Genomic DNA, 21,078 nt, shown 5'->3' with positions numbered 1-21,078 from the left:
TGCTGTCAAGAAGCTGAACTGCATGCGCCATGCTTGTCCTAAAGGGAGTCACCACCTTGCCACGGAAGAAAACCAGATCAGGGCTGCAGTCAGGCTTGGCATGTGCGACTTCTCCTCTGCAGCAGATCTGGCTCTAAGTTTCCTGTGACTTTGCAACTTTCTCAACTTAAGTGGTATTTTCGTTGAAGTTATCACTAAGTATGTTTACTCAAGCCCCCTCAGAGCAGAAGGGAGAGAGGAAAAATTCCGCATCTCCACCATTCCCAGCCAGAAATGTACTCCAGACAGAGCAGGCAGGGTGGGAGAACGGCCCCATTAGACAAGTGATTTGGGTCAGCATTTTGAAGGGCTGTGAATTCCTAAACCATCAGTCATATTTACATTCAAATATACACATCGAATTCCAAATATAGTACTGCCATTATGACACTGGTGTTGGCAGACAGGATTTATGTCAGCCCTATGGATATACTTGGTCTGTTGCTGAATTTTATGACAATCTCTATGTTAATAAAGAGCTTATTTCCAGAGATGATTTTCTTTTTTGCTTTTTCCCCCCTTTTGTCGCCATCTTTGTTCCTCTATTTCTTCCTCTTTCACTTTTTTTTTTTTTTTTTTTAAAGACAAATTATCACTATGCAATCCAGGCTGCCTTTGAACTCATGACCCTCCTGCACTGGCTTTTCCAGGTAGAGTGTGTGGTGACAGGCCCATAGTCCTAGGCAGAGGCCGAAGCCAACAGTAAGGAAAATGGCCACACCAGGCCAGTGCTGGGACTGCATCACTGCTGCTGAGCCTGGGTCTGCCTTTTCCTTCCTTTACGTCATCATCTACACTCTCATCAGCTCATCTTTCTAAAGCAACTTTATAGCTTCAGCTACAAACAAAACGGAGCGAATAGAAGCATTAGAGTTTGAAAATTAAGAAAAATAAATACATCCTAAGTAATAAGGAAGTCTATTTACGTGGGAGACTTGGACTCTCCTGAAAGAAAAATACAAGTAAGGTTTTGTTACAAGAGGGAAGGGGAAAAGCTGAGAGAGGCTGGAGGAGAAAGTTCTGGAATAAGTTCCTTTCCAGCTAAGGGCTGGGGCTGGACAGACAGGTGCTGAGTTTCCATAAGCTTGTCCTCACTCCTGGTGGTGACTGTGGCCTTCAGTTTCTTTAGGATTTCGGAAGGAGAGTTGGTCCAAGACAGAAAAGATTCCATAAAACACCCAGAGGAGTGCAGTGGGAAGGCAGGGTAGCCCGTTGCTGATTACACACCTGTGAACGTGGTGTTGTGTAAATACAACTGTGGGCAACGGGCTCGCGTCCACAGCTAGCTGTCCTCTCAGTGCTGACCTGTAAGACTGCATGGGTTGCGTCTTTAGGAATAGCTTTATAAAGATTTATTTTGTTTTTAATTATCTATTTATAAATGTGGCTGTGTACATGTGAATGCAGGTGCCTGAATAGCTCGAAAGAGGGCATCAGATCCTGTGAGCCACATGATACCGGTGCTGGGAAGCAGACTGGGATCTCTGCAGTAGGCGCTCTTAACTGCTAATCTGACTCCTTAGCACGTTTGGGAATTACCTTAAAAGGCTTTCCTAGTGGTGCTAGTGAGATACTATGTTTATAGAGAGATGGATTTTAGAAGTTTTTAGATGCTAACCAAGGCCCAGAGAAAGGCCATTAAGAAGTGCTTGTGGTACGTATTTTCTTCTTTATTTCACAGCTGTAGAACACAGAGGCGCAGATCTGACTTACGTGGAAGCAGAGTGTTGGGTACTGAGTGCATCATGTCTCTTGGTGTTCATATCCCGGAGAGCTGACTTGCGTCTTCAGGTCTTCTATGCTCTGAACATGAGCAAACCTCACACACAGCAAGCAGTCTCCTTCCTTCTTTTCTCCCCACATGCCCTCCTACTCTCTCTTTCCTGCTCTCTCTTTCTGCAAACCACGTCTTACTATGTAGACCAGGCTGGCCTTGAACTTGCCAGCCATCCCCTTGCCTCTGCCTTCCTAGTGCTATGCCCAACTGTGATGCCTGCCTTCCTTTCTTCCTTCCTTTCTCCTTCCTTCCTTCCTTCTTTTGGTCTTGGGTAGTAAGATCAGTGTCTCACTAGGTGACACTTGGTGGGAGAGTACTGTGCAGTAGTTTTTAGATAGTTACTTTTACCTGGCTTGACACTGAAAGGCTCCTTTAGGTGGTCTTGGGAGGAATGAGAGTTTTCTAAAGAAGCCCGACTTAGTAAAAGTATCAGGGAGGGAGCTAGATAAAGGGAAAGTAAGAGTTGTCTTAGGGAGTCACTCATCCCTCTGTTTCCCCACCCCTCCCCCATATTTTTAATCGGTAGGTGAGGGAGTCAGGGATCTGGCATGGGCTAAGAGAAGTCTGGATCATAGTTAAGTGCAATCTTTTCCTTTATAACTTGCTTACTCAGTTATCAAATTACTGATTTATACAGTTAGAATCTGTGAGGTAAATGTGCCAAGATGAAAACATTTTTTGAATGCTTAAATTTTCTTCTACAACTGCTCCCCCCACCCACCCACCCTATCATTTTGGAGAACATCTGCTTAATTTTAATGACAACTGTTTATTGAGCATTAGCTGTGTTTGAGTTGGACCGAATCCTCAACTCTCAGAACGAACACACCTCTCAAGCAGTTGATAGTTTTCTTTTCTTTTCAATGATTCTGGGCAGACCTGTCACTTAGATGTCTTTCTCTGCGCTGATGGGTAAAGTCAGGGATGATGTGGTCAAGTGCCAGGCAAGGGGAGCCCTTGGCATGCACGCTTCAAGTCCGCAAGTAGTTTTTAATCTCCCGCGGACTGCTGCCGTTTCACACCCGAGAGTTTAGGCCACTGACCTCAAGTTTGCAAATTTTATATCCCATTACCACCCTGTGAGCTCTCTACTCCCCAAGGCCACACAGTTGACGTTTTAGCTGGAATCTGAGAAAGTGTCTCAACATTTCCTGCAGAGCTGGCTAGGAGTGATTCGACAGTTCAGTCATAAAACCCCAGAGCTGGTGGCTGGGGGTTATGCTATAATTACTTCACACTGTTTCCTGTTGGAGCCCTGGTTGTGGGCAATGGGGTAGAGTGGTATTGCTTGTGGGACTATATTTTAAAAGATAGAGGAGTCATTTTCAATGAGCACTAATCACCATCGGCCCTGCTGTCAGGGAAGCTTAGAGATGTGGGGAGAGACATGCTTGGGTCAGATCCTGGCTCCACCACCTACCAGGAGGAAACCTCAGACAAGTGGCTTGACCTCTGTAAGCCTCACTTATTACCTTGTAAACAAGATTATAGCATGCACCTTTTTGTGTTGTCCCAAGATTTAATGACACGGTACAGGCCATGTTCCTAGTACCTAGCCTGGCATGTCCAGCTGTGGTGATGAAGGTGGATAGAATACTATTGTAGGTAGCCAAATGACAATTGTTTATTTAAAAAAAAATCAAAAATGTAAGAGCAAATATGAGTGTTTCCTGTGCTTCACTAACTTGAAGGAGAAAAATGAAACTAAAATAAAAATAAGCATCTCCTTTAAATTTTTGAATTTTCTTTCAGGACTCCCACAAGAATATGCAAGTCATTTTATCCTTTTGTAAGCAATGTAGACATGGTTGAGCATTTGAAAGCAAGACTCTAGGTGTGTTTGAGCTCAGGCTGCCTTATCTTCTCATTTATGTTTTTAAAAAATAAATTATTGTCTTGGGGCTGGAGAGACGGCTCAGAGGTTAAGAGCACTGACTGCTCTTCCAGAGGTCCTGAGTTCAATTCCCAGCAACCATACGGTGGCTCACAGCCATCTATAATGAGATCTGATGCCCTCTTCTGGCGTGCAGGTGTACATGCAAGAATAACACTGTATACATAATAATAAATAAATTCTTTAAAAAAAATTATTGTCTTAGTTAGGGTTTCTATTGCTGTGAAGAGACACCATGCCCACGGCAACTCTTATAAAGAAAGCATTTAACTGGGGCTGGCTTACAGTGTTAGAGGTTTAGTCCACTATCATCATGGCGGGAAGCATGGCAGCACGTGGGCAGACATGGTGCTGGAGAAGGAGCTAAGAGTTCTACGTCTAGATCCACAGGCAGCAGGAAGAGAAATGTGACACACTGGGCCTGGTTTGAACTTCTGAAATCTAAAAGCCTATTTACACAGTGACACACTTCCTCTGGCAAGGCCATACCTCCTAATAATGCCACTTCTTATGGGCCAATGAGGGCCGTTTTTAATTCAAACCATCACAAATGGATTCATCAATAAGAAAAATAGAGTGTGCATGTAAAAATGAATCATGGCCAACGTGCACAGACTTGCACAGGTCTGGTCCAGCTGTTTTTTTCTTGGCGTCTCCATCTGGTGAGCATCATCTTTACTTTTTGGCCACTGGATTGTTGAAATTCATAGACATACTGGTTATTCTGGTCAATTGTCGGAGATGATTGGGGTGGCCTGTTGTCATTTCTGGTCTGGGTCTTTGTCCTTCTCAGGAATACTGAGGCATCTGACAGATACACGTGGCTCATCAAGGAAGTGAAGGAAGGAAACATGCGAGGGGCTGATGGTTTGTCAAAGACTGTGGCAGTTAGGATGTGCCGGGGACTACCAGGTGATGTCACTAAGTAGCCATTTGCCTTTTCGATGTGCAGAATTTCAGGTTTAGTTTCTAGAAATTTCCAGTTCCTAGAGAGAAGGGTGCAGTGACATTTCAGCTTCAGCATTTATAAATTAATAGTCAGTTTTGGAGGGTGGGGAGATGGGGCCACAGGTGAAAGCACTTGTCCCATCATAAGGGCCTGAGTTCAAATCCTCGCAGGAAGCCGAACATGTTGCATAGACCTGACAGAGACCACCATCCAAGCCCCAGGTTATATGGTGATGCTGTTTCAAGGGAATACAGTGGAGAGTAATAGCATTGGGCACCCAACATCTCCCTTCAGCTTCTGCATGTATGAGCCTGGGAACTTGTATCCATAGGCACCTATGTGCATATACCACATGGATACACACACTTACACAACTTACACACACACACACACACACACACACACACACACACACACACACACACGAACTTGCTTTATTTTCTTCTTCTCCTGCCATGAATTATTTTGAAGTAAATCCTGAATCATGCTTTTGTGTGTGTAAGTGTTGGTGTGGGTATCCACATTAGGTAGAGGCCAGAGAACAACCTCAGGAGCCATTCATTAGATGCCATCAACCCCTTGTATTTTATTGGGCTGAGGTCTCTCACTGTCCTGCAACTTGAAAAGTAGGCTAGCCTGGCTAACCACTACGCCTTCCTGTGTTCTGCTTCCCAGTGCTGGAATTATGAACTCACTCTACTGTTCCTGGCTTTTAAAGCAGGTACTGGGGATCCAACAGGGCACCCACATTCCCGTGCCAACCACTTCATTAACATCTCTCTCTGTGTGCCCTCCAAAATTATTTTATTTGTAAATATTTCAATGTGTAAGAGATGATGAGCCTTCCTCAAGAAACATACATACATACCAATATCACATTTAACATTAGTTTTAAAATATTATGTCTGTTGAATTTTAAATTTCCTTTATAAGCCATACGTTTTATTTTTATAGTTCATTGAAATTGGGGTCCAAATAAAATCCGTATTTTGTTATCAGGAGATGCATATTTTACATGTTTGAAAAATGTAGATCAACTATCGTGCTCTCCTTGAAATACTTAGAGAGGAAGGCGGTAGCAGCAGGACTGTCTACAGGACAGTCTGCAGACCGCGTAGTCTGCAAAGAAGTGTGCGCCCATGCATAGTCACCACGTTACCGAGAGCATTCTTTAGCCAATCAAGAGACGTTCTTCAGCGCAACTGACATTTTCCCCCCACAGTGAGACCTTCTTGGGTAGAAAGGTGACTCTGTTCCAGTCCAGGCTCCGCGTCTGACTATCAAGAGGTAGTGTCTAGCTTGTGTAGCTGTGGCGTCTCTCCTAGCCCAGGTGATGATGTAGGTTCATTGTGTTTGACGTGAGGTCTGTGAACTTTCCGTCAAGAAGACGTGATAAGTGGGTTGTGCTCTTTCACCAGGAAGCACATTTGTAGTGCAAGCCTTTCTTCCCGTGACTTTAGCCATTGACGATCGTCTCCTAGAACCATGGTTTATTCGGGTGACAACATGGAAACGTTCTTATTCTGCCACTGTCTGTTTCTTTATTAATGCTGAAAAGTTTGGGAAGGAGTTTTGCACGGAGACCCATGGTTCATAGCCAGCCAAATTTGCTTTTTCTGATTCATGACTCTAAGGGGTATAGAAAAAAAAAATCAGAAAAGATGGAATAGCAGTGATTGGTTATCATGAGGTTGAAGATTGTGGGTAGTTTCTAAAGAGTGAGCCTGGTACTTGAGGGGCAAACTGAATGACCTAATTCTGGAGGGGTCTTTCCCACAGCTGGAATTCCCTCCCTTGGTTCCTTGAGCTGCTGTGGCTGCAGAAATGGAAACAGTGTTTTATTTTCTTTTCAAGTTGATTAATTTTGAGAAAGGGTCTCAGCATGCAGTTTTGGGTGTCCTGAGTCACCTGCTCAGACTCCTGGTGGTCATCCTGTCTCTGTCTCTTGGCTGCTGGGATTACAGGTGTGCAGCGCCACTGCTGGTTTATTATTATTTAAGAGAAGGGACACTATAATGCCTCGATAACTGTTTTTCACTACAGTTGGAAAGAAGAGTGTCCAGAAGAGAGGAAATGTTTATGCCCCTCACTTTGGCATTTCTGTCTCAGGATTGCTCATTTTATTTAATGTCCGAGCACACCTTCAGTGATTTTATTTAATCACCTTCAGTGATTTTATTTAATGTCCGAGCACACCTTGAGTGATTTGAAAGAGAGATTTCAAAGTTCACTAGCACAGCCAGCATCTCTTAGAAAAGGTTGCAGGAGCAAGAGTCGCCTAAGAGCGTCCTTGAGTGTTGGTGAGGGGTGGTATGCGCATGTGCACCAGGCGCTGTCGGCGTGAGGGCTGCATCTTCAGGATGGATGTTATTTCCAAAGTCTTGAGGCATGTCTAACGTCTGCTGAGAAAATCTCCCGGGAAACACCGGGCCTTTGGCTTTTTCACTGGTTGCTGCTACAATGATCTGGAAACCCCAGAGGCATGTTAGGCAGTAGATGTTGCTTTGTTGAAGCTTTGTGGTTAGCTTTCATTCTAATGAATGAAAGTCTGAGACATGAAACACTGTCCCACATGCCCTGGCCCTGGCACCTGTGGTGGTCATTGCTGGTATCCTCTGGATGAAAGAAGGCATTCATGCTGGCTTTAGGGGAGAGCTGTGATGCTGGAAATGGGTAGAAATCACCCCCAACTTCGTGCGACCGACCATCTCCTAAGCGAGGTTGGATAGCTGCTAGGCAGTCACTGGATGGTGTACCTGCAGCTACTTTTCTGAAGAAGTGGATACCCAGTGTGGGTTTTGGAGGCAGCAGTGATCAGGTATTGAATCATTGTATTGCTCCCCACCCTCCCAGACATTTCTTGCATATTTTCCTAACTCTTACTCTTTGAGAGATGGGTAACATTTTTACCCTGGGAGCTAGCTCCAGAACTCAGGCTACAATTGGTATAAAAAGAAGTGGTTTTGTTTTGCAGACCCAGTGAAAGCAAACCAGAGTACCCAGTGTGTACAAATTAGTGAAAAGCAAGATACACCTTCTTTGGGTTCCTATAGAAACATCTTTTCTTAGCTCTGCTCCCAGACTCTCCAGCACTGATCCGAGAGTGTTGTATTCATCAGTTCTTTTGCCTTTACTTGGTGACTTAAGATAGGTCTCCATAGTTCTTAGTTATGTCCTTAGTCTGATTTTTCCATGTTTTCATCTGCAAATGAGCAAGGCAGTGTGTTTTCCTGATAGAGTTTTTTTGGGGGGGGGGAACTTATTTTGTAAGTTATAATGTTCTCCAAAATTTACTAATTTCCATCTTTGTTTTCTAGTGTGAGCTAGATAAATTATTAATTTAATCAATTCTTTTAAAATACTTTTATTGCTTTTTCAAATGTATATATGTAAATTACTACAATTTTACTTTTCATTGCGAGGGTTAAAAAAAGAACTGTCAGGTTTCAGGCCAGAACTGTTATCAAGTGTTAGTTTCAGTGACATAATTGCACTAACTGTAAGCCCCTCAAGACCAAGACCAAATGGCCAGGCCCCGCCCCCACCCCCAGACTGCTCTAATGGTCTTAACAGCCCTTTCCAGCCCCTCAAGATGCAGGTGGCCAAACTCTGCCCTACGTGTGTGTGGGGGGGGGGGGCGAAGGGGGGGGAAAGCACAAGATCAGACCATAAAATCCTACCAATCCCTGAGCTTGCCCCCAAGATCATGCCACAGAATCCCACCAATCCCAGGCCACCCTGGAAAGCTCTGCCCCACAAGAAACCCTATATAAAGCCTACCTCCTCCTCAGCTCTTTCTTGCTTCTCTCCTAAGCAGAGACTGCCACCCTCCTGTGTCTTTCCCAATACATCTCTTGTGTGATGTCTGTCGTGGAGTGTGACTTTGTCATACTTCTTGACGCCTGACTGCCAGGATGCCTCTCCCCTGAGAGCTATAACATTCTCATTGGGGAAACGGTTCCCCTCAGAGCTGTAACACACAGTGAGCCTTTACCTATCTTCCTCTGACTTTTGAGAAACTTAATGTATACAAATGACACTGCTAAATTGTCCTCTCTGGGGGGGGGGGTGATATATGGACACCTCTCCCCTTCTCCCCTCCTTTCCCTCCTCCTCTTGCTCTAAGGACAAACCAAAGTCCTTGGGGGAACCAACAAGGTTATTGGGCTTACTTACGTATCATGGGAGCGAGGCTACTGACAGCAACATGGGTGATCCCAAAGCTGCTGCATTCCAGAGTCATCACCCAGCGTGAATGAGGGCTTCCCTGGGGCTGCATGCACGGAGCCCTTTCCCTTGGCCTCTGCTAGCCTCGTGTTCTCTAACCCTGTGGGTTTGCATGGCCAAGTTTCCTCCACACTCTCTGTGATGGAATGTTTCCCACACACCGTTTTAAGCTGTGGTCAGGTTCCCAGGTCACAGTCCACAGCGCCCTATTTAGTGTAGGAAGTGGTGGGGAGCCTGGGGTTCGCCTCGTTCGGGAACCAAAGCACCAGTTGTTCACAGCTTCTCTTGGAAAGGCTATTCCACCCTGCAGACGCCCAAAGGTGGAAATAAATTTTCAGAGCCCCATCTGCTCATCACTCAGGGCCTTCCGGTATTGAGAACTAAAGCCTGGAGTCACATTGTCCCCCGTATAAAACACCAAGCCCCCTCCCCGACCCCACCCTTCCCCACCCCGTGCTTCCTCTGGTCCCATTGGCTGCTTCCACCCTGCACTTCCTCTACGCTGGCCCCATCGGCTGCTTCCGCAGGGGTGACAGGAACACTCAGAAAGCATCATCTCCCAGGGCAGAACTCTTGGTTTGAGATTTTCTGCATAGTGTGAGCATCCTGGTTTGCCTCAGTCCAGTTCTAGTATGGGGGACAACAAAGAGTTAGGATGAGGGCGCCATATGCCCCCCCCCCCAGACTGCTTTAAGGCTCCCACTACCTCTCTGTGTGGATCTGATGTTTTTCAATCACTTTGGCAACTTCATCTACTCGTTGGAGAATATAACGTGGCTTTGGCTCTAGTAGTCAAAGCAAACATCAAAGAGTTCGTTATGGCCAACCTCTAGCTCAGTGGGTGAAGCTCAGGGGTTACAGGACTCTCGAAAGTGGCTCCTTGTGTTTTCACGATACTATTGGTCAACTCTTCTCAGAGGTTTGAGAAATACAACTTTGAGACAAGCCTGTTTTTCTGTTTTTTAGGCAAGTTTACCCCTATCTCGGCTCTGCTTTGGGGCTAACATTCCCCTGTCTGTGTACTTGATGTGAGCACCTTTCACATATCCAGAGACCACTCCCCAGGCCAGAGTATAGACCCCACGGAGAACACATTAATTGTGCTGTGGCTTTGAGGGAGACTCAGGCATCTGAGCAGAGTCCTATGCTTTTAGGAGTATTTATTCCAGAGTAATAGAAGAAGAAAAAAAAAAGTGCCTGGTGCCCCAGAGGAGTCAGGACTTGCCACACCCAGAGATGTTTTTTTAAACATCTGTACGGCTGCTTTTCACAGCCCAGCATTGTTTCCTGTTACAATGAACCTCGGGGATTTTTGAACTTTAAACTCTTCCTTTCTCTCCCCCAAGAAAAACACATGCATATGGATGGTCCAACCACTTGAGAGAGGTTCTAAAAGGACTGAAATTGGCCTCCCAGGTTTGGGGAGTTGCTTTTGTGTCTTTAACTTTCCAGGGCTGGACGGGCCAGGAGTGAGGGCATGGGTGTGTGCCCTATGAATAGCTTCTTTGCCTGTCGTGGCACATTCATTACAATCAGTGAACAAGTACTGATGCCCAGTTACTAATTTAGCTCCATTTTCAATTCTTTTCCTTGTCTTTTGCCTAATTATTCCTTCATGCTCCCGCCGCCATCACAGGATGCCTACCATATTATGCATTACATTTGGTCAGTATGGCCTTTTTAAGCCTCAGAGGCGTTCACATCACACTGGTGAATGGCTTTGTGGTTTGGGACAAGGCGGGTATGTGATGCTCACGTGGCAGTGAATTTGCTGGCTGTACAAGATGAGCTGTGTGATCTTGGATTCAGTTAGTTCAAGGTGGTAACAAAACATTGCATTCTACATGCCCTGAAAATGGACACTAAGGAGAAAAGAAAGGGTAGGGCCAAAGAGAAAGAGATGAAAGGGAGGTAAGGAAGGAAGGAGAAAAAGAGACCAGCACACAGTTTGGGGAGAGAAGACACTGAAGTCTCTACTGGACTGGTGCCAGAGAAAACAGATGAGGGACAAAGACTTTGAAAATCAGGGCGTGAACAATTCTTTCTGTTTATTCTGAGGTTGTTTTAGAATAGTGTTTTTGACGATTTTGTCAAGAAAAAAATCCTTGAAGTAAATTAGCGAGGCTGGTTCGCTTGTACATTCAAAGTAGGGACTCAGGATTGTCTGCACCCTGGGTAGTGTCACTTCAGACGAGCCAGAAGTGTGTCTCTGCTCCGGAGTGTCTGGCCGAGGCCTGAGGTGGTCACGGAAGCCACTTCTGTTACTCACATTGTTGTGACTGGCAGATGAGCTGGAACATGTGGACTTGACCTCTGCCTTCAGCTGAGAGGATTAGGACGAAGGTGTTAAAATAACAAAGGTAGGTGCTTGGGATGCTAGAAGCATGCTGGGATATGCACCTCACCCGGAAGTGTGTGTAGAGTCTCTTTTTTCTTTTCATCACGGTAAATTTGTCAAAGAACAAATGAAATCATGGTGTGCAGTTGACTACTGATAGAGTCACTTTGTGTATTGTCATTGCTCTACGAACCAGGACAGTCTGGAGAGCAAAAGGCTCTAACTCTGGAATGGTATGGTATTAAGATAGGACCTTAGCACGTGTCCCATGAGTCTTTGGACTCTCTTTGTTATATGACAGTTCAGATTTCTTGATTCTTCTCTGTGCTTATACCCAGTGGGTTCAAACGAAACCTTTCTCTTTGAGGTTAAAAAAATTTAAAAAGCATATAACTTGTGGCACAGGTTAAGCCTCATTTGCCCATACCCAAACAAGTATTTAATTGCTGCATAGCCTTATTTCTTACATGAAATAAAAGCCCTCTGACTTTGTTTTTATAACACCAACCCTATTTGGAAAAGGCTTTGCACTTAGGGGAGGAAGCAGAAAGGCTATCTTGCTGTTACACAGGCCAAACTTGCAGAAGTGGGTTCTGGCTGAAGGAATGTGGACATCTGCAGACATCTTGCACAGAGGCCAATTCCTGCAATGATGTGGTCAGACGTGGTAGAGCCCAGCTGTTTGCTCTGCTGAGAGGAGCTTTAGTTAGCCCACACAGCATCCAAGTGCTGTGTCTGAACTGGCTCCAAAAACAAGCCTGTTGAGGCTCACCATCCCCCAGGGTAGTGGGGTTTGGTAGGAGAAGTTACAGATGAATACACATACACACACACACACACACACACACACACACACACACACACACACACACACAACAACGATGAAGTAGAATAGACACGCACTCCCCTCCTACTCCACGGACTATTAGAATACAGGTAACAAACGACTTTGCCCTCACCTCTAGTCAATCAGTAGACATGTTGTGATTCTGTTATCTATGGCTGTCTCCACAGGTGCCATTGAGTGAAATTCCGTCTTCCTCTCTAACTATATCTGTTTCCTAGTTTATGCTTGGGGGAATATGCTCAAAGCAGGTTTCCTGAGTTCAGATTCATCCATGACGTATTCTTAAGAAAATGAGACTTTGATTTAAACCTTCCTGAGGCCCTAATTTCCTCAGAGTTGAAGATAACAACAGCGGCACTTAACCTCCAAGAGTTGCTATGAAAATCAAGCATAGGAGAGGAACCCTGGCGTTTAGCTGAACGGTCAACCCTCTGAGTAGAAGTTCCTTTTAGTTTGTCAAAGGCCACAGCTACCTGCACAGAACACTTAGCCATGCCATTTAAGAAGCAGTGGGTCAGCAGAGACGGCGATAAAAAGGAGAAAGTCATGTGTGTGCTGTACTTTCATCTGCGCAAAAGTAACTTCATTAAAAAATTATCTTCTTTGTAAATGCTGTTTGTACTGAAACTGTAGAGTAATATCCTTTCTAATGAAAACAACCCGATGTGTCTCCTTAGACTTTTACACGTCTTACTGCCTTCCAACTAAAACAAGACATTCATTTGTTTCTAGATTAGAGCTCTTTTTTTTTTTTTTTTTTTTAATATCTTAAATTTTTTTTTGGTCTGTGTGCAAGTAGAGCAAATTCCACCCAGCTTGTTTAAGAAATTTCTGTTAATTCACAACCCTTAAAACTGAAATCGCAGGGAAGAAATTGTATATCTCCAACACTTTCTGTGGAGCCATACAAAAGAGTAAGATTAAAAAAAAATATCATTGGACGAACAACTGAAAATTCAAAGTATGTGACTGGGCCATGGTGGTACACACTTTTAATCCCAGCAATTGGGAGGCAGAGGCAAGCAGATATCTGAGTTTAAGGCCAGCCTAGTCTACAGAGAGATTTCCAGGGCAGCCTGTATTGAAAAAACAAAACAAAACCAACCAACCAAACAAACAAACAAAAAAGTAAAAAGTCGTAATGTGAATTAAGCTGATCGTATTCTTAAGATTCTGTAGATTTTAGAGGCAATTTTAGTAAAACAGCCTGGTGCTCCAATGAAAGGGCTGGTGGAAGGAAGCAGGACTGTCTATTTTCTCCTAATAAAACAGTGTTTAGTTGAGACGTGGAAGCATTCCCACTTTTAAAACAATGATGCCTTAGCTTAAAGAAGAGGATCAGACTATGAGCCAAATATCTAGGATTTAAAGCCTGAGCAGGGTGAAAGGGCAGCAAGCAAGGAGGCAAACCACCATCTCCCCACTGCTTTCCCAGGACTCACTTCTGCTCTCAGTTCTCACGCTTGTGCCTGTGGTGGCATCTGCTACACCTGTGCCACTGGGTCTGGACTCGCTGGCCACTGGGTTCTTATGACGGAATATGAGAGCTTCTTTTCTTCTGGTGGGTGTTTTTCTTTGGGGGGTGGGTGAGATAGAGGAAGTCTTTCTTTGTATCCCTGGCTGGCCTGGAACTTACTGTGTAGACCAGGCTGGCCTCAAGAGCATACCTTTTGCCAGTTGTTTTAAAATACTGTGTAATAGTCTTAGCACCTGCGGTTCTTGGGTCAGTTGTCTTACTGATTTCCAAACTTTTCTTTGCAGTTTGTTCATGAGTTCATGCTGCTGTGCCATTATTTATTTATTTATTTATCTGACAAAGTTAATGGCTGTGTGAATGTTTTGGTGGTGTGTGTGTGTGTGTGTGTCTGTGTCTGTGTGCATGTGTGTAAAGGCTAGAGGAGGATGTTGAGTGTTCTCTTTCTTCCCTTCAGCCTGCTGAGATGGGATCTCTCGCTGAACGTAGAATTCGGCTGGTGGCTAGCAAGCCCCCTTGATCTCCTGTCTGTGCCTGCCACGATGTTGAGGTCACAGGCACATGTGTGGTTATACTCAGCTTTTTCTGTAGCTTTGAACTCAGTTCCTCATCCTTGTGCACCGAGAGCTCTTACCCACTGAACCCTCTCTCCAGCTCTGTCCTGCGACTTGTACACTGTGAAGGCTTAGAACACTAATTTCCTGTTTTGTAGCGGTGATAAATTCTGCAGTCTTCCATGATTTGGGTGATAGACAGATTCTAAATATAGAAAACAATAATGTTCATAGTGCTATATTTTCAATACCTTGCGGGGGGATCTTCTGAATATGTTTCTTTGGAGGATGGAAATGAGTAACTCTGGACCTTTGCCATTAGCTATTTTACCCTGTTAGATGTGATGCCATTCCATAAATGCACTCATTTATGTCAGACAGTTCTGGTTTTCACTTGAAAAAACACAGTACCTTTAACCACCGGGCACCCTGCAAAGGCTCAGGGGACTTGGGAAGCGATCCCAGGATTTGGTTTGGGCCCTGGACTGGATCCAATAGAGCTGTTGTAAAGGGCAATTGGTAGGGAAGGACTGAGGTGACTGACCATGGCTGGACTGTCCTTTTAAAGTGGTAGGATTGAGAAGGGTTGAGTGCCCTCCTCACCCACATTCCTGTGTTCCATTTCCTATACACCTCTTTCCAAGCTTTTGCTTGCCGAGGATGTTCTACATATTGGAGCTTGGGACTCGATTTTGTCATATGAGGCATGAAACAACAAGATCCATGCGGTTAAATTATTTTTATTAAAACTTTAATTGTATGTTTTGCCTACATATATGTACACGGACCATGCACACGCTTGATTCTCATGGAAGCCAGGGGAGGGTGTCTGAGCCCCTGGGAATGGAATTACAGATGGCTTGTGAGCTACCATGGTGGTGCTGGGAATTGAGCCCAGGTCCTCTGGGAACGCAGCAAGCACTCAATTACTGAGGCATCTCTCCTGCCTCATAGATACATTTTTAGTACACCTTTGTGTCTTCATGGCGAAGCTGGGTAGGTGAGATGACCATGTCTGGGTGATGGTGGTGCTCTGGTCATTCATTCATTCTTTTTTTTTTACATGCAAAGCTTGAATGTCCATTATTTTACGGACATGAATGCATGCACACAGACGAACACACATGCGCGTGCGCACACATACTCCCCCACACTCTGGAGAGAAGACCAACCTTGTGTGTGCTGAAATCAATGAAGATGAGAGAGGCCATGAAAACATGTCTCTAGACAATACTGCTTTGTATGCTGCTGAGTATGAAGCCCAGGGTTCTCTGCTGCCAGCCCAGTTCTCCCCTCTGACCCCAATGTCAAGTGCATACTGTGTACTTGTAGATTGTTCCAGAATTTCCAGTATTATAGGAAAGGGGAAGGACAGAAACACATTTTACCTGGATCCCCTAAAAGAGAGGGCAGAATACAAGCAGGAGGCCTTTACATCTAGGGGTAGGCTGCATCCCAGCTGAGAAATGCATTTTAGCCATGCAGTTGTGTTGAAATTTTACCCTTGAGGGACTGTGGTATTTGTACTAGGAAGCCTTGGAATGTCTTCTGTTTTATGAAATTGACTGTAAAACATGTGACCTTTAAAAAAGTAATATGTTTCAGTCTTTGAGACTTTTGTATTATGTGTTTTGATCGCACTCCGCCCAAATGTCTCTGCCCCAACTTCATTGACTTCCTCTTTTTTCTTTTTAGTTAATAACCTCCTGAGTCCAATTACTGATGCCCATATGGGCATGGATGTGGGGCTGTCATTTTGTCCCCCAACAGCCATCCGCTGCCAAAAGTTCCTGAGCTAGGGGTGGCAGTCTCATGATCCATTTCCCAACCATTCTGGACTTTTAACTGGTTTTGTCTTGTGTGCTAGGTCATAGCTGCAGTAAGTCCATGAATGCAACAGCCATGCCATGGCCAGAAGACAGCATTTCACAGCTCTGCGTCCCATCTTCTGGCTCTCACATTCTTTCTACTCCCTCTCTCATGAGGTTCCCTGAGCCTTGGGTCAGGAGTTTAGATGTCCTTTTTAGGCCTGAGCACTCAAGACATGAGCTTTCTCGTTAGCTACGGTCGGCAACTAGCTTAGCAGACATGCACATGGAAAAGCTAGCCACACCTTTACCCAGTTCTCCCCAGGAAGCTGTGAAAGACTGACCCTCTGGATTCTGAATGGAGCCTTTGCTCTAAGACACGTGACAAGCTGTCTGTAAACAGCAAACTCAATTAAAACTGCTTTTATTTACTGGTGATTTCTGGTATTGGCTGATTCCAAGTGTTTTGCTAAAGAAATATTTACATGTTTTGGCCCTTAATTTTTTTATTTTATTTTATTTTTTTCTGACTGATGGTGGGGTTTGAATTCCTGTAATGTTTGTGAAAGGAGGAATGTGGTAACATTTTAGAGGTGAGCTGGGCCAGAGGGGGGAGGGGAATATTGTAGTTCCCGAGAGTAGACATTTAAAACTTTGCATGTAACAGATTTTAATATGACCTTTCTTATCCAAGTCGTTAAGATGCTGATTTAACTATACATGGCTTCATGGGTTCTTGCATCGAGCTGGCAGGCCCTCTCTTTGGCATCTCTGAGTTTTCGTTTCCTGGTGTACTGTGTACCCGTTGATGTTAAGGGACTTCTGCCATCTCATTAGGTTAAATGTTCCAAATGCCCTAAACTACTCGACTTGGTCAGGCCCCCATATGTTGCTGTGCTCTGTTTGCTGGGATTTGCTCTGCTCAATAACGCGCAGATTCTTTCTCTCTCATTTGGTTATATCTTCTTTTTCAAAGTATGGATTTCTGTGTGTTTTTGTTTCAGACCCAATGTCTGTGGATCACGTTATAACGCATACTGTTGTCCTGGATGGAAAACCTTACCTGGTGGAAATCAGTGTATTGTTCGTAAGTGAATAGATAACCCATCATTCGCATGTTACCGTGGCTTTAGTTGCATGGAGACACTTGCTACTGAATACTATTAATGTGTTTATAGCTCAGCCTTCTGGAGCTAAGAGTTTCCTATTTTTTTCCTGAATCCCATTTGGGAAACACAATAACTTTCCAAAGCTCTGCCCCTCTTTAATCAGTGATTTCCTTTAGAACGTTTTAAAAAATCTACAAAATGGAGCCGTGGGGACACCCTGATTAATGTTGTGTGCTGTTTGCGCATGCAGCTCCTGGCTGCATAGACTAGTGTAATCATGCTAATGGGATTTGGAGCAAAAGCTTCTCATTGCAGACTTTTTCATTGGAATTTCTCCCCGTTTGGCTGCAATGTGCCTGCGCCTCCCCAAACCACGAACATGAAATTTGAGGGCAAAAGCAGGTCTAACTCTTACACATAGAGCAAAGGCAGGGGCTTACTGTAATGATCAAAGTCACTGCTGTGGCATGTCACACTACAGTCCCAGAACTGCGGACGCTGAGACAGGAGGATCAAGAGCTTGAGGTCAGCTCAGGCTACTTAGTGAGACCATGTCCTTAAAAAAAAAAAAAAAAAAAAGCCAGGCACGGTAGTATGAACTTAATCCCAGCACTTGGGAGGCAGAGAAGGTTGGATCTCTGTAAGTTTGAGACTAACCTGGTCTGCATAGCAAGATCCAGGCCAGGCGGGGCTATACAGAGAAACCTTGTTCAAACACACACACACACACACACACACACACACACACACCAGAAATAAATGCAAAAATGTACTAAGGGGATGGGAGTGGGGGGATTTGGAATCTTCTAAAGGAGCTTGACAGTAGAATCCTTTTCTCCTAGTTCTCTGGGATTCTTTGTGGAATGTTTTCATCCAGCATCAAAACAAGTGTTGCTGTGATTCTGTGAGCTCATCTGAGAACAGTTTGTCATATCTGTGAAAGCTTTTTCCATGTTTCAGTGCACAGTCTACCCTGTATATTATTTTAGCCATTTAAATCTTGTTTGCCTCTTACAAGGCTCTTGAGGAGTTTGGGCAAAGGAGCATAGTGTGCCAATACCTCTAATGAGTAGAGACTGAATCTTAGTTTGCCATTTAAGTCATCTGCCATTTAATTTGCTCTTCAGGGCAGAGGCAAAGCATTTGACTCTGGTGACATTGACAATGTGAATGTCTCACTATTGTACAGTAAACTCTAAGTGTTGGATTCTGGATTCTCCCATCAGGCTGTCTGTGTAATTTATTATGAACTAAATGTTCATAATAAAATCATCTGCTGAGAATATTGTAATAAAGGGCCAGGCATGCTGGCCCATGCCTTTAATCCCAGTACTGGAGAGGCAGAGGCAGGTGGATCTCTGTGAGTTTGAGGCCAGCCTGGTCTAGAAAGCGAATCCAGGACAGCCAAGCCTACACAGAGAAACCCTGTCTTGAAAAACCAACAAGAAAAAACAAAAAACAAAAAACAAAAACCGAATACTGTTATAAGCTTTCCATTATTAAATTATAAATTAACATAAGAACAGAGATCTTATAAGAATATAAATGTTTAGTGACAAGATTTTTATTTGTTTTGTTTTCTGCTCATGGCCCGCCCAAGGATTTTGAGCTATTGGGTCCTGTTGAATAAGAAAGGCAGAGAGCTACCAATGTTGACAAGGGAGTTACTGATTGCAAACTAGAGTTTCTGTACTCCAGGAGACTTGCAGGCCTCCATCTGAGCACTGAGTCCCTGCGCCTAGCTGTGTGCTGAGGAACTCTGTGCTGACAGACCTCTGATTTGACTTGCAGCCATTTGCCGACATTCCTGTGGGGATGGATTCTGCTCCAGGCCGAACATGTGCACTTGCCCGTCCGGTCAGATATCGCCTTCCTGCGGCTCCAGATCCAGTGAGTGTGATATGTCATTATAGATGGTATTATTTTATGTGGTTATGCCCTATTTTCTCCTAAATTTGCTTTTAGGTTTTTTTTTTCCTTTGCCTGAGATACATTTTCCCCCATTAGAACATCTGCTTTCTCTACTTTGCCCAGAATTCTTGGAAAGGCATTCCTGGATCTAGCCTCCCACTTCCCTTCTCCATTCTTTATAGGAAAACTACTTTGGGGTGTAGCTGGTAGGAGGAGCCTAAAGACCATAGCCACCCATGTTGGTACAGCCACGTTCATCTCTGTATCTCTAATGGAAACACCGGGTGAGGTGTTCACTGAAATGATCGAATAATGAACATGTTTTGGCTCCAGAAAACTAGCCATGTTTGTGCTACTGAGATATAAAGCTGTTCTGATTAAAAAAAAAAAAAAAAAAAAAAAAAAAAAAAAAAAAAAACTTATTTGAAACTCAAGACACTTGCTTTTCCATGAGGAAAACAGGAGACCCAGTGACATACAGACATGATGTAAGACATGGTGTTTATTCTGTCTGGCCATATAAACATCCACACTGCATGCTGGAGAGGCGTCGCCTTCTGGTTTTACTGTTTCTTTTTATCTTTAAATGTGGCATCCAAAGCATTGAAATAGGAAAATGTGGAGACTGTGAGACGAGGCCTTAGTTGTTTAAAAGGTTAAAGTTCATATCTGTACAAATAGCCCTTGACATCCCAACTATTACCAAGGCAAAAACGAAAGTGTATTCCTATTTCACCTCCAGTTCCTAGGGGGGAGGAAATGCACTCCCCTTACTGCTATCCCATATCTGATGAGGTTTTCAGAGTCACTGGTGTGTGGAGAGAGTGTGGTCTTCTTTGTCTGGTATGGGTACAGACTACAGTGCATCAAGATTCCCTGTGTGCTGAGAGGCCTCACGTGAAGTAGCTTGTAGAAGCCCAGTGCCTGACTCAGATGAATTGTCTGATACAGCAGGCTTCTTAACGCCCACACATCTCCCTTGGCGTTCACAGGGGGGAGCACATGAACTCCTCCGGACAGCACGGTCCAGGGACGGTCCAGAGCAGAGGAACTGGGAAAGCTTGCTGGGTCAGTGGACACAGAAGCAACTTTCAGCCGGTGAAAGATGGGAAACTCCCGGGCCAGCTTTCTGGCTTCTCTGCTCCCAGTTTGGATAACTCTGAGATTTGTTCTGTTCTGTCTCCTAAAATTCCTGATCAGGACTCAGCCTCAACCCACAGCTCTCTTTCTCGAATCCCTTTCAAGCAAACTACCTCTGCCGAAATTGTCTCAGAGTCCGCTCTCGGCGGAACCCAAGTGAAAATGGCAAAATACTAAATAAAACTGGTTGTAGATCAGGGTAGAAATTGCCCCGTGGGCTGGGACTCTGGTTCCACACACTGAGCATGTCATATTCCTCTTTGAGCTCAGCTTGCTTTTATATGTGTGAGCTGACTTTCCCCATCAAGGGCACCTAAGCTGGAGGAACAGAGACAACGAAATCCACTGGCCACTTCAGGAACAGCAGGGCATCTCTTTCTCTACCAAAAGACCCCAGGCTGCCACCAAGGAGGGACAGCCTCAGTATTCGAAAGAGCATGGTTATCAAAATAGAAATGCAACCATTCCCTTAGCCTGGCCTCTTATCTGATTATCACTTCAAGGGAAGGAAATCACAACCAGAGTACATAGATAGAAAGTTAATTCAACGATAACGTGAGTGCTCAAGATGTCTCTGTGAGCAAACATCATGAGATGTGGACAGGACTTTAACAAGACCAGAGTTGATGTCTGGATCACCCCGCCATGCTTCAAACTAGCCATGAGGGTGGAAGAAGCATTGTAGGAAGAACCCAAGACTGACTTAAGTTGGAGATTTGAATCTGAGCCTTGCAGGTGGTGCTTTTTGGAAGTTTGACTTTCCGTGGTGCCTGGGCATTGGGCAAAGCCCCAGAGCTGTGTGTACATGGAGTCTTAAAAATCACTGGCTTGGACTCTCTTAGAATTAACATTGCCTTAAGAGCTTGAGAACAATTAAAGATGGAAATACTTTAAAAAATTAAGTGTAGCCCAGGATGGTCAAGCTTTCTGTTTATTTATTTATTTTTTTTGAAATGATGTTGATGGAATAGTTATGCTGTGTTACAGAGGATGTGGCCATCTTGTGTGTTG

At 44.4% G+C, this 21,078-nt stretch overlaps 1 protein-coding gene across 1 annotated transcript in view; it reads left to right on the top strand.

Annotated features, from left to right (window-relative positions):
• Fbn1 (fibrillin 1) overlaps positions 1-21,078 on the top strand; it is a 207,471-nt gene that overhangs the window by 10,689 nt on the left and 175,704 nt on the right. Inside the window, 2 exon segments of the mRNA XM_051144536.1 lie at positions 16,912-16,994; positions 18,808-18,906. Of these exon segments, the coding sequence (XP_051000493.1) occupies positions 16,912-16,994; positions 18,808-18,906 (182 nt within the window).

Source organism: Acomys russatus, chromosome 4 (assembly GCF_903995435.1).
Source record: "Acomys russatus chromosome 4, mAcoRus1.1, whole genome shotgun sequence".
Taxonomy (NCBI): domain Eukaryota; kingdom Metazoa; phylum Chordata; class Mammalia; order Rodentia; family Muridae; genus Acomys; species Acomys russatus.
This window is presented reverse-complemented; position numbering and strand designations above follow the sequence as displayed.